Raw genomic sequence first — 12,148 nt, forward strand, 5'->3', positions numbered from 1 at the left:
TGCATGAATCACTTTTAAAGTATTTTTGGGTAATCAATGAAGGCTAGTTTCAGATAATGGTGTTTGATTGGGCCTCGCGATGGCTAGACGCTAATCATCCCCTTACATTTATTGTCGTAATATTTAAATACATCTAATGTTCTTTTATTTGCACTTGTTGGCTTTTCGGCTCCCTACGCGGCTGAAGTCAAACATAAGACACACCCCACCGCCCTTTTCATACGCGAGTGCGAGAAATGTAAAACCCATCAACACCGCGTGCCATCCTCACTAGATTTCCACGCGGGCGCTTGCACCTCCCCTCAAAAACACGATCGACAACCGCAGAAATGCTTCTGAACAGTTTGGGTGGAAGTTTTCCGGCCGCGTCTGCACAGACCCCTCCCGCAGAGATGCTCCCAGCCTCACTACAACACGTCCCCTTGGAGACTAGGAGAGACACGTGACGCGTCCACTTCTCGGGGTTAGGGAGCTGCGCTTTGGAGCGACTTGGAAGCTAAAAAAAGGGGGAAAAGTGACTTTTCTGACTCCCGCTCGTCGTTTCGGTCGATGGTTTTCTCTCCTTCGGGCGCTTAAGAAAGAGAGTGATGCAAAACGCTTAGTTGACGAACTTTGTACATCCTCTAAAACGCCATTTTGCTCGCTCTCCGGAACAAGTTTGCATTTTTTTTCCCCCCCTTCAAAGTCCATCATCTTTTCACCATCATCACTATGTGTCGGCGCAGACTCCACAGCCCGGTCGAGCTCAGACGTAAGTGTTCAACTAGCAACTTTGTAATGTTTTACGCTTAGCTGCGTTTTCGCTTTTGGTCGAGTGCAACTTTATTGGAGGAAAGAGAAGTTTTGCACCGGGAGGCCTAAGATGTGAAGATGATGGTCGATTTTTTTTCTCTCCTCGCGCTTCCTAGTTTCATTCTCTCATCCAAAAGGTTCGAACGCGTGCAGGAATTTGCTCGCGTGTGAGCCCGTGCCTCGCGCGCGTGCATTCGGCGTTGCCTACCTGTTGAATTGGGCACGAACTTTTTAATTACACGCGGGGTGTGCTGTCACGACGCGGTCTGGGGGGGCTCGAGGTTTCTTTCGGTTTGCGTTGAACGACACGCACGAAAAGTTAATGTTTCGTCGGGCGATCGAGCATCTTCGTACTTTGATCGGAGTCGACGCGTGGGGGGGGGGGGTTCGAGCACGCGTCCCTTTATATTCTGACCTTGTCGGGACATTTGCGGTTTTTATCTGTCGTCTCGGTTCGTCCGTGTCGCCAGATGGGTCTGCATCCTTAGGTTGTCGTAGTGGTGCAGGATTGTATCGTTTCAACGCGTCTGATGTAGTTAATCTACTGGGAATGTCATAAATTTGAAAGAGGAAGTCAGTACTGTCGACACTTCACGAGGTGTGACTTTGACTTGCAACGCGGTGTCGGCCCCGGTCGATTATTCGGGCCGATCATTAAGGAACGCTTCGAATAGCTTCAGCCCAAACGACGCAGACGAGTTTAAAGCGACGTGGCGGAGTGCCACACTGGCTGCTTCGGCTGGTTACGCATCATATTTGATGCGAGCCTTGCCCGCACTCTCCTCCCGTCACCGGCCTGTTCTCGCTGCTATTTGGAGAGGCAGAGACGGCATATCCGCACGAGCAGTTCACATTCCATTACGAAATTCTACACTCTTCTCGGGCAGGTCTGCAGATGCGTCCTCATCCACAGACTGACTTCCTCCCGTCCATAGATGTATTGTGTTTTTGTTTGTTTGTTTAGAAATGCACAGCTTGCGGGAAAAGCTTGGGAAGCTCCTAAAAGACATGTTGATGGTGGGATATTTGGTGACATTTCGACCTGCTGTAACTTTATCATATTAACCCCGGTTTCTCTAGTTAGATACACGTTTATTCTTTAATAATACACAAGCGATGCCTGTATTTCTTATATTTAGACTGGATAGAAGGGGTCAGGAGTGTATGGTCCTTCCTATGGCTTCTGTTCTCCACTTATGCAAACTGGGTTTCAGCAGTCCACGTGGGGTGGAGAACTCTTTTCTCTGTGTGATTACGAATCAGACGTGATGAACCCGCAGAGTCCTGGAAAAAAACAAGTCGAGAGAGAGAGAGCTCAACCAGCAGTCTGCGCTGTAACATCCAGGCTTCCCACTAGGGAGAAGGCAGGGATGAGAATCGGGGCCTCTGTATGGACACCGATGCGGTCGAGAAGTGTCCTTACAAGTGTGAGAGGTTTTCGTTTTTTTACACAGTTATACACCTTTGACGCACGAGGGCCAAGTCCTGGGTTTAGAGGGGATTCTGGGCGAGTACACACTTAATGCACTACTTCAGTAGTTGATCCAGGCATTTAAAAGCATGACTGGTAGCATCATCGTTAGCAACAGTGGCTACAGCCCATCATACAGCGCTTCCTGTAGTCTTCATTTGCACTGCAATGGAGGATCTCTGACTTGTTCTTCAATTTTTGGTCATGAAGCACCCATTACGTGCCAGCACCTCGGTGGAGCTCTGAACAGGAAGTCAGTGTCAGTCTAAAAATATTAAAAGAACCCTCTGATGTTGGCTTGGTGTGTTAAGTCATTGTTTTGTATCCTTTTCTCAATTCCCTGTCTTGCATACTCCAGTGAAATTCTTTTGACCGAGAACTCACTGTCCTGTCGTTTCGCTGCATGCCAGGCAGGTTCGAGCGTAGGAAAATATCTGCATAAAATGAGATTTTCATCACGATGCTTGACTTTTCACGTTCCGTCTGGATGGAGTGGTAGTTTTTAACTAGGCATAACAGATATCAGTTTGCCCAGAAAGTTTTCCTGTTTCGCGAGGCGAACACCTTTCCACAGCTTGATTTAACCTGACTGGTTGTCCTGCTGCATATGAAAATTATGGCATTTTCAGACCTGTTCCGTTAAACTTTGCCTGTTGTTGCTTTGTGTGTTGTAGTCTTGTTTTATGTGTGCTGAATATAGCACAACAAAGTCAGTGTTGGCTGTTTTAAAAGCATAAAGCTGCAATTGAAAAAAGAACCTCACATCCATGGTGATTATCCAGCCCATATCCGAGACTGACTGGTTAATAAACCCAGGAACGGATGGAGAGATGGAAATAATTTGGTTACCTCAGAGCCTTCCCTGCTAGTGATGGGTGATCTCCTCACTCGCTCAGGGTAGAGACAGGCATCCTGTTTCGGTCGGGCGCTATTTTTAACATGTCTATTTTAGATAAGATTATGTTCCCTCGCCCTCGTAGGGGATTGGAGGCCTGGTTAGGTACTGGGGCGTACAACAAGTCACTGCACCTGGGAAGTTCAGACGTTCAGCATGGAGAAATGGACTGAAAACTCCTCTCAGAACTGCCGTTCTCCATTTACGTTTTTGGTGGTGCAATCTTGAATAGAAATGCTCATTTTAATGACTTTTTGACCTGCAGTATTCCCATATCCCTCCACCTGGTCTTTCTTTCCTGTTGGCTAACTAAATATGCGTCATGCAGTGCGTTGTAAATTGCAAACGTACTAATTTTGACTACACGGTAACTTGTCACCCCTTTTCAGAAATCTCAGCATATTCTGAATCATCGTCATGTGAAAGTGTAGAAATGCGCGTGGCGCAAGAGCGCAGACGTGAGAGATTGCATCTGTTTGTGCAGATGTGCGAGACTGCATCTGTTTGCGCAGATGTGCGAGACTGTGTCCCGGTGGCCAAAGCAGGGAGAAAGGCGTCAATTTCGGTAGAATTTGGAGAAGGATAACAGGAACTGGAGCGGAACATGTGAATGAAGGAAGTACCAAACAATGGATACAGTAACCCCCTTCTATAAACTCAAAAAGCAGCTGAAGGGTCGAAACCGATCCGTAAACATCTCCAGTCTCTTACCAAGAACTCAAAACGTTTCATTTCTTGCTCGTTCTGTGTTTGCTCAGGATGAGGAGGGTTGCATGCGAGAGGGAAGTTGGAGTCCACACGGCTCCGCGGGGCCTCTCTCCTCAGCCTGAGCTTTGCTGCTGACTCGGCGGTTTTGTCAGCTGCCTGTGGATCCCGGCCTGCGGACTCGCGATGGATTCTACGGGGCCGGCCGCAGAGGGAGGGCGCCGGAGACCCCCTGCTCGTCGCGCAGTTAGGCGGTGCTGCTTAATTCAATTGTGCGGTTTCACTGTGGTACCTCGCCCAGCATAATGAAACATTTCTAATAACAAACAAACACCAGTGGAGCACTGTTAGCATTGTGGGAGTGGGATTGTGTTGGCAAGCTCCACCTTTTTACTCAAGGGTAGTGATTTTAGAATGTAGTTTTTGGCTTTGCTGTTAGTTAATCTTTTTTGGTTAGAGGTATCTCTTATAGGCACAAGCAGGCATTTCCAGTTACAGTTGAAGTACACAAACAAATGCTCTGAAATCCAGCGCCGTTTGGTTGTGACCAGTTGCGGGTTTTCCCGGTAAGCCTGCTGTAGACGTTCTGACAAGGCGCAGGTGCTGACTCAACCTGAGGAGCCATGGGTGTTGCCACAGCCCGAGCTACTCGCGCTGTTAATAAGAATGAATCATTAACCCTTCGCAGTGATTGCAGTTACAATTTTTGTCACAGTCGTGCAGACCTACACATAGGCTCAGGGAAAAGCGGACCAAGCGGAAGGAAAACCTGTGTGTGGGTGTGTGTGTGTGTGTGTGAGAGCACAGCAGAACCTGTTTCTCCTGAAGCGGCAGTCTGTGTTCCTTAGGCCTCCCTGCCTCCGACTAGCTCACACAGCCCACAGCATTCAGACGAGCTGGGAGACGCGGAAGCCTGCATGCCACTCTGGCTGCTGAGGAGAGGTGGAGTGAACTGAAACTGGCCATTGGCTTCAGGCCGTTAGGGAGTAGGGCTGATCGTTAGGGAGTAGTGGTGGTGGTTAGGGAGTAGTGGTGGTGGTTAGGGAGTAGTGGTGGTGGTTAGGGAGTAGGGCTGATCGTTAGGGAGTAGTGGTGGTGGTTAGGGAGTAGGGCTGATCGTTAGGGAGTAGTGGTGGTGGTTAGGGAGTAGGGCTGATCGTTAGGGAGTAGTGGTGATCATTAGTAGGGCTGATTGTTAGGGAGTAGTGGTGATCATTAGTAGGGCTGATCGTTAGGGAGTAGTGGTGATCATTAGTAGGGCTGATCGTTAGGGAGTAGTGGTGATCATAAGTAGGACTAAGTCACTCTTGTGAGACGTCATATTTCCATAATATTCATTGCAGCAGTGGGCATGGACAAGGCCTGGTCAGTGGGGCGAAGTAATTGGATATGGACGATGAATGACACGTGACCCGTTGCCAACACGCCCATGTGGCATGGTGGGAGAAAACACCACTGTAACCCTGCCATGACTTGCGTCTTGTAATAACTTCTTAGTTTTGAGAGAGCTCCATTCTGACAAATAAGGTGTTGTATGTGTAAAATGGTACATTGATATCAAGCCAATAGGCTACAGCAGATAAAATTTCAAACTTCTAATGCTATTAACACAATTAAGACACATTATCTGAGAACTTCGAAACATCGTCTGTCTACCTTTATTATGCAGTGATAGGAGGGGTTGTATCTTAACTAAGTTATTTACTGAAACCGATGCTGTGAAATTACTTAATTTGTACGTATAGCATCTTCCATCAAAAACATAAAAAAATGTTTTTGCTTTGGTGGCATATGGATTCATATTACACAAAAGAAAGCCCAATCGCAAAAAAAAAAATGCTTAAATGGAATGAAATAAAACTAAAGAAACTATTTTTCTGTTTCAAATGCATTGATAATCTTAAAGGAGGTTTCTCCAAAGAAAGACGATCCTGTTTAGGGTCACTGGTTTTAAGGCACGTCGTAAAAGAGTGACAGTGCATCTTGCCATCCGATATCGTCTATCGTAATATTTTAACAAGAACATATCACGATAATTACATTGAAATATCACCCAGCCCAATCTTAGACTAGACCGGAGGTGTTGGGAGCACAGTCGTAAAACCCGGGCCTACTTTACTGGGCGAAGCCAAACACGTCCAGCACTCGGATGTCCACGGACGCGCATCGTACAGCTGGTCCGATTGGACAATGAGTCATTCAGCATGTGTATATGTGGCTGCTCTGGATATAACGAGAAGTGTAGGGAAGGCAGCTCACCGGTTGGCCAAATCCCGCTCCGTGTCTCCGAGCGAGGTGGGCAGTGGGAAACAGATGTTGCGGAGCTCCGGCTCCCTGCCTCACATGAGGACTCGTCCAGCCTCCAGTTGGATGTTTGGATGCAATTAGAAAAGCATCAGATTTGCATTATAAGGCGATCAGAATTATTCCTCACTTTATTCGCACGGGGACAGTAATTTATCAACTTGGCTAACTCGTTTTCAGCATGGCCTCTGTTGCCGAGCCATTTAATGGCTCTTCCCAAGTTTCAGAGTGTAAGAATACACTGATGTTATTGGGCTCTTGCTTCAGATTAACACTAAACTGCAAAAAATAATGGCAGTAACATAGACCTTTTAACATAATATATTTTCAGTTTGTCTAAGATTCAGACACAATTTTAATCATTTTTATTCTATTTATTTATTCGTAAGCAATTTAAAACTGGCGCTTGGCTCGGCTGTAACATGGCTGGTCCCAATTTCATTAATCTAATCCACGGATCTATATGTTCCTGTACTGTACGACTGGATTTCTCTGCATCGCCAACAGGCAGCGGTAGCTCAGCGGTTGAGGTACTTGACTAGTTCAAACTCTACCACTGCCAGGTTGCCACTGTCGGGCCCCTGAGCAAGACCCTTAACCCTCAATTACTCAAGTTGTATTCAGTCATAATTGTATGTTGCTTTGGATAAAAGTGTCAGCTAAATGCCGTAAATGTAATGTAATGTAATTTCACACAGACTTTAGGTCTTCATCCATCAGACGCTCACAGGCGTGAATGTCATGGTTAGCAGTCTGTTTCTTTAACACCTATTGTTTCCACTCAAAGGGCTAAATGTACTCGGAGAAAATGAACAGGCACGCTAGCCAAAGTATGCCAGTATGCTGCCCTCATCCCCAGAGAATCATATGAGCCAGTCTTGCCTGTTAGCCGCCTTTGCGAAGCGCCCCGTGGTGTCGCAGACAATGGGATAAGTGCAGGGCTCCTTTCAGAGGGGTGAAAGGCAGGCTGTGTCGTCCTCTAGCAACGCGATACTGGCCAGTCGCAGTGCAGCTGGGAACAGGCGCTTCCTCCTCCCTCACGCCGGGCTGTCCCGAGCAGAGCCGCGCACCGCCGAGCCGCGAGCGTGCGGCCTTAATGAGGTTAAAACGGAGACCTGGTGGTGGTGGTGGTTGTTTGGTTGGTTCTTTTTTGGGGGCCTACACCTACCGGTGGTTCTGAAAAGGGAATTCGGATGCACTCAGTAGCGACCTGACTCAGAGCAACACAAGGTGAGGTCACTCGCGTGCGAGGTGGGGTCGCCATCCCATGAACGCCCGGCTGCAGCTGTGCAGTTCATCTGGCCCACCCTTCCGTGAGAACACAGGACAGCACCTCTGATCTAACAACACGCGCCATGTCCCCTCATCCTCGGAGACCCGGGCGTTCACATGCCAGGGCTCCGGTTCGCTACCCGACATGAACGCTGAAATGCCGAGCAGTTCTAGCAACTCGAGCGAACATGCCGGTGCAGCCCAGAGAAAAGAAAACACAGCGCCGAGGCAAAGTTCACCGCTAGCTCTTTCACAGCCTGGTTCACCTCGGGGTTGCAGTAAATATTAACTCTCTTATCAGAGAGAATAAGCCACATTCTCCCAGACAGGCCAAAACCAAAAAACAGAACCAAAAGCGTCCCAGTGGTTGAAGCGCTACCCATCACAGCAGGTGAACTCGGCCCTGGCTTGCCACAAACAGGCGATTTGGTTTCACATGAAGCAAGCCAATCATTGCGTCATCTGCTACCATGGCGACCAGTAGCGAGCCTTTGTGCGCAGGGCCGTGCTTGTCTCTACGGTGGAAGGAAGAATTAGTAATGATAATAAAAATAATAATTCAGTTTATACTGCACTTTTCTTAAGTTAAAGAGCTTTGGCCAGGGCTGAGAATGTCCTCATAACCCCCGTGACCTTTCAGAGCCTGGCGTTGCAGTGTGATCCTGCACGCACAGCTGGGGTCACCCGCCTGCGAGGGTGCTATTCGCCACACGTTTATCTTCCCGCTGGCTGCAGACAACTGCACGCGGTGTTTGACTTCCGGCCAGAGGACGTTTGCAGTCACCTTATCTTTTAATGACCCCGCGGCCAACTTGAGCAAACTGAATTACTACCGAGCGTCTTCACAATGGAGCAGTTTTCCTTACGAACACAAATGCACAGTGATTTCATCGTCTCCTTCCCCTTGTCTCTAAAGTGTTAAATTGAGTTGATGGCCGAGATTTGATTGGCAAAACTAACAAGCTCGACATAATGGCCTGAGTAATGCTTATTTTTCCCTACACACAGTACAGAGTTGCCATGACTACCTTGAAGCTCTGGATGTGGCTTAGCTGTCTTGAGACCGTGCAGATTTCACGTTTAACCATTTGCAAATGAATTTCTCTGTTGGGGCTGCTGCCTAAATCTCAGCAGCGGGCCAAAGTCCAAATGATTAGGAGCCCGTTTGACACAGGTTACTTCATAGATTCCTATGGACTCCGGGAAGCTTCTGTCTCTCAAAGCTAGTGCAGGTAGTCCCAAGATACCAGATAGGTAGTCCAAGATCGGTGTGTTTTGGATGGCTAGCGGACCAGGCTGGGGGGCCACGGTGAGGGGCCCCAGCCAGCGACCCAGCTCTTATGCTGCTCCCTTCCGCGGCGAATGAACGGCCCCCTTGTACAGTTGGGGGGGGGGCTGTCTCTCGAGGGCTCCTAATGAGGTACCCTAGACTGGCACAATGCAACTCTTATTCCAGTGGGTTTTCATATGGTGAACACGTGCCTTATCTGCGTGAGCGTGTGGGGGAGTGGGTGAGTTTGTGTGTGTGTGTGTGTGTGCACGTGTGTGTGTGTGTGTGTGTGTGTGTGTGTGTGTGTGTAACCAAATTATTGTTGGTGCCAGTAACACTTTTGAAGATCCCTTGCTAATTCCAGGGGATGATTGGTTGCACACAACCGTACAGTGTCCCGTGTAACCACCGTACATCAAGGCTCAACAACACAGGGGTCCATCGTCCCTCCCAGCCATGGGCGGGGCGATCGGGTGGGCATTCGGATGGGCGGTCGGCCAGCGGTGGCCACCGTTGGATGGGCCCCTGTGGGATTGATTAAACCAGGCCGTGAATGGCTGTTCCCAGGGCAACTCGCCGGGTGCCGATGTGGCTCCGTACTTTGGTCGGAAGCTGGCAGGGTGACCTGCCGTCCTGCTGCCCGTATGTGACGGACACGCTCAGTTTATCATTAAGCCCAGCCTGTAATGTAAAACCTCCGATTCGCGTGGCGGTTGAACAAGTTACGTTTCACTCTTTTCACGGTCTCTTCACCCTAAGATCCGTCTACATCACCAGCACCTGAGGAGGAAGAGACCTGGCTTTTCGGGTCAGGAATCCGTCCTGATAAACTCTCGGTTCTTTTTGGTGCTCTGTCCTACTGCAGGATGCTCTGCGATACAGCACCTTTATCTCTGACGTAAATCCAAAATTACGTGTGCACGCGCGTGTGTGTGCGCAGCAGGAGAGAGTGAATGGGGGTTGACAGAATGTTTGTAGTGCAAGATAAAGACTTCAATAGGAGGACAGGGAGACAGAGAGACAGCGAGAGAGAGAGAAAGAGAGAGAGAGAGAGGCCAGGAGCTCTACAGTGGAATCTGGTCGGAAAGGCGTCCGAGAGGCCAGGAGCTCTGCAGTGGAATCTGGTCGGAAACATGCACTCTGATGCCAAACGCATTCTGGCCTTTCTGGCCCAGTCCGGTTGCATCGTCCAGCCCCGTGCGGGGTCCGTCTGCGGCTGTGCCCACGCCCGCCTTTTAAAAGAGACGGCGCGGTGCAGACAAGGGGGCAGGAGCCAGCGAGAGAGTGCCGGGCCGACGATCACGAAACGATGAGCACGCTGGGATAGGTGTGCGCCAGGGCCGAGTTTTAAATAGCCTGGAATGCGGAGGGCTAGGAGTGGGTGGGAGTTCAGTGTTGGGCTGCCGGGCGAGGGTCTGTGTGTGTGTGTGTGTGTGTGTGTGTGTGTGTGAGACTCAGGTGTGTACCGCTCGGGTGCCAGTCCTCCTGCGGCGTGAACGCAGGAAGTGTTTCGCTCGTGCTTTTGGGATTCTCCACGCACGCCCCTCGTGCCAAACGCATTCCGCCCATGGGCCAACGGCCATACACGTACACACACTTCTGGAATTATGGCTTCTGACGCCCGGCAGTTGGAAACCAAAGTAGCAGATGTTGGCGGTTCACCGAGGATCAACCAAGCGGTTCACGCAGGCCACTGCGTTTTCCTCCTGCTGATGCTCAGGCGGTGTAGGTCACTAACACTCTCTCTCCCCCGGCGGCGGGGGTCCCTGCTCCCCGCACCGGCGACCTCGTGCGCTAAACCAGAGCACCTCAGCCAAGCTGCCTCGAAGAACATGGCTGCTGTATGTGAAAGAGGCCAAAGGTCATGTCAGGGCCACCTGTTAGAAGTGACAGCTGAGTGCAGCTTTGCCCAGGGCTCTTGGCCCCACCCCCGCTGACTTCACTGTTCTCTGTTAACCAGGGACGGCCCGCCCAGTGTGTAAATATACTCTTATTTCTTGTTCTCTTCGCTTTTCCCTTTTGGTTTAGTTTCCTTCTCTCTCCCTCCCTCTCTCTCTCTCTCCCTCCCTCTCTCTCTCTCTCCCTCCCCTTTCTCTTTCTTTTTTTCTTATCTCGGTGTCTAACGCACTTCATTCCCAACTGACTGCACGTAGCCTAGCAAACAGGGCACACGCTCACATGAGCCGCGCAGCGCCAGGGCTGTCTGGTTTAGTTGAGGGGCGCGGAACACACGAGGGGGTTCGCGGAACTGCAGGAAAAGGAGGGCAAGATCAGGGAAGAGAGGAGGTGCTCGGAGATCAACTCCAAGAGGAGAGGATGGAGGATAGTATTGAACCCTCCCCCGCATGGCCCGAAGCAGACTCTGAAAGTCCAGCGAGCCTCAGACCCCCATACCGACGCTCCCAATGGCGCGACCCCCACCCCGCTGAAACCGATCCAGCGGCTGGGCGGAGTGTACAGCCAGCGGAACGTGATACCCCGCCCCCGGCCCCCAGCCCGCACCTGCCCACGTCCTCCACCCCACCCCCACTCTGCACTTGCCAGTGCCAGTCATCCTCTCCCGTCCGCGGAGCCGGTGAGCAGAGGTCCCGGCCCGGCTCGTTCCCTGCTCCCCTTCCCTCCCAGACGCCGCGAGAGCCGGGTGCTAGCCGGGCGAACGGCCAGGTGCTATTTTTGATTTTTGATTTTTTAAACTAAATCACTCTCCCCGTGTGTGTCTCTGCGCCCCTTGAGCTGACGCTGAAGCCCTGCCTGTTAGTTACTGGTCAGTAGAGCTCGACTGGGATTGGGGCTGAATTAGACCTAATCCCCTAATCTCGTCCATCCTGTCCCCCACGCATTCCTCCCCTCTGTCCGTACTCTCGGCCGTCCCCGCCCCACCTGTAAGCGGCAGGTCCCGCCAAGCATGCCTGGAGCTGCCTGCCTCTCCTCCAGAAAAGGAAACTCGGCAACCCACCTGCCTTTGAAGTGCTGTGCAGTGGCAGGAAGTTTCATCTTACCGCCTTAACGGGAGGGCCAAGAGCGCCCGGAGCTGGCGCTCTCCTGTTACCACCCCACAAAACCCCGGCGCACTAAGATGATGTCACTCATTCTCTCAGCCTTTTCAGATTGGTTGCTCTGGAGCTATTGGGTGAAAATAAGCATGTATCCTTTACCCAGAAGCCCTGGAGATGTTATGAACTTGCGTTATGAACCTTTATTCCGGGTGTTATGGCAAACACTGTCACTGATGTGATCCAACAGATGTGAGTTTAGTAAAAACAATGCAGGCCACGCAGACCACTCTGTAATCATGTAATCGTCATAATCATAACATAATCATAACGTGTCTGTTGTTTGAGACTGTTAGTGCAGTTTGTAGCCTGTTGGTGCTAAATGCCCAGGACTGATTCTCTCTGAGTTTTCATTTCATGTGTGTGTGTGTGTGTGTGTGTGTGTG

The 12,148-nt window shown here is 50.3% G+C and overlaps 1 protein-coding gene across 4 annotated transcripts in view; it reads left to right on the top strand.

Moving 5' to 3' along the window:
- Positions 1-261: 261 nt before the first annotated feature.
- The window catches only part of rreb1b (ras responsive element binding protein 1b), a 31,621-nt gene continuing 19,734 nt past the window's right edge, over positions 262-12,148 (top strand). For 3 of the 4 annotated variants that reach the window (XM_027017029.3, XM_081722399.1, XM_081722398.1), the window contains exon 1: positions 262-751. Coding sequence is in view for 1 of the 4 variants with exons in the window: in XM_081722398.1 (XP_081578524.1) it covers positions 712-751 (40 nt within the window). In the remaining 3 variants the exon portion in view is untranslated. Of the gene's footprint in view, positions 752-10,704; positions 11,955-12,148 lie in introns of those variants that run through there. The other variant, XM_081722400.1, reaches the window with a different exon arrangement.

The sequence above is a fragment of the Electrophorus electricus genome, chromosome 11 (assembly GCF_041902795.1).
Source record: "Electrophorus electricus isolate QZ-2024a chromosome 11, ASM4190279v1, whole genome shotgun sequence".
Taxonomy (NCBI): Eukaryota; Metazoa; Chordata; class Actinopteri; order Gymnotiformes; family Gymnotidae; genus Electrophorus; species Electrophorus electricus.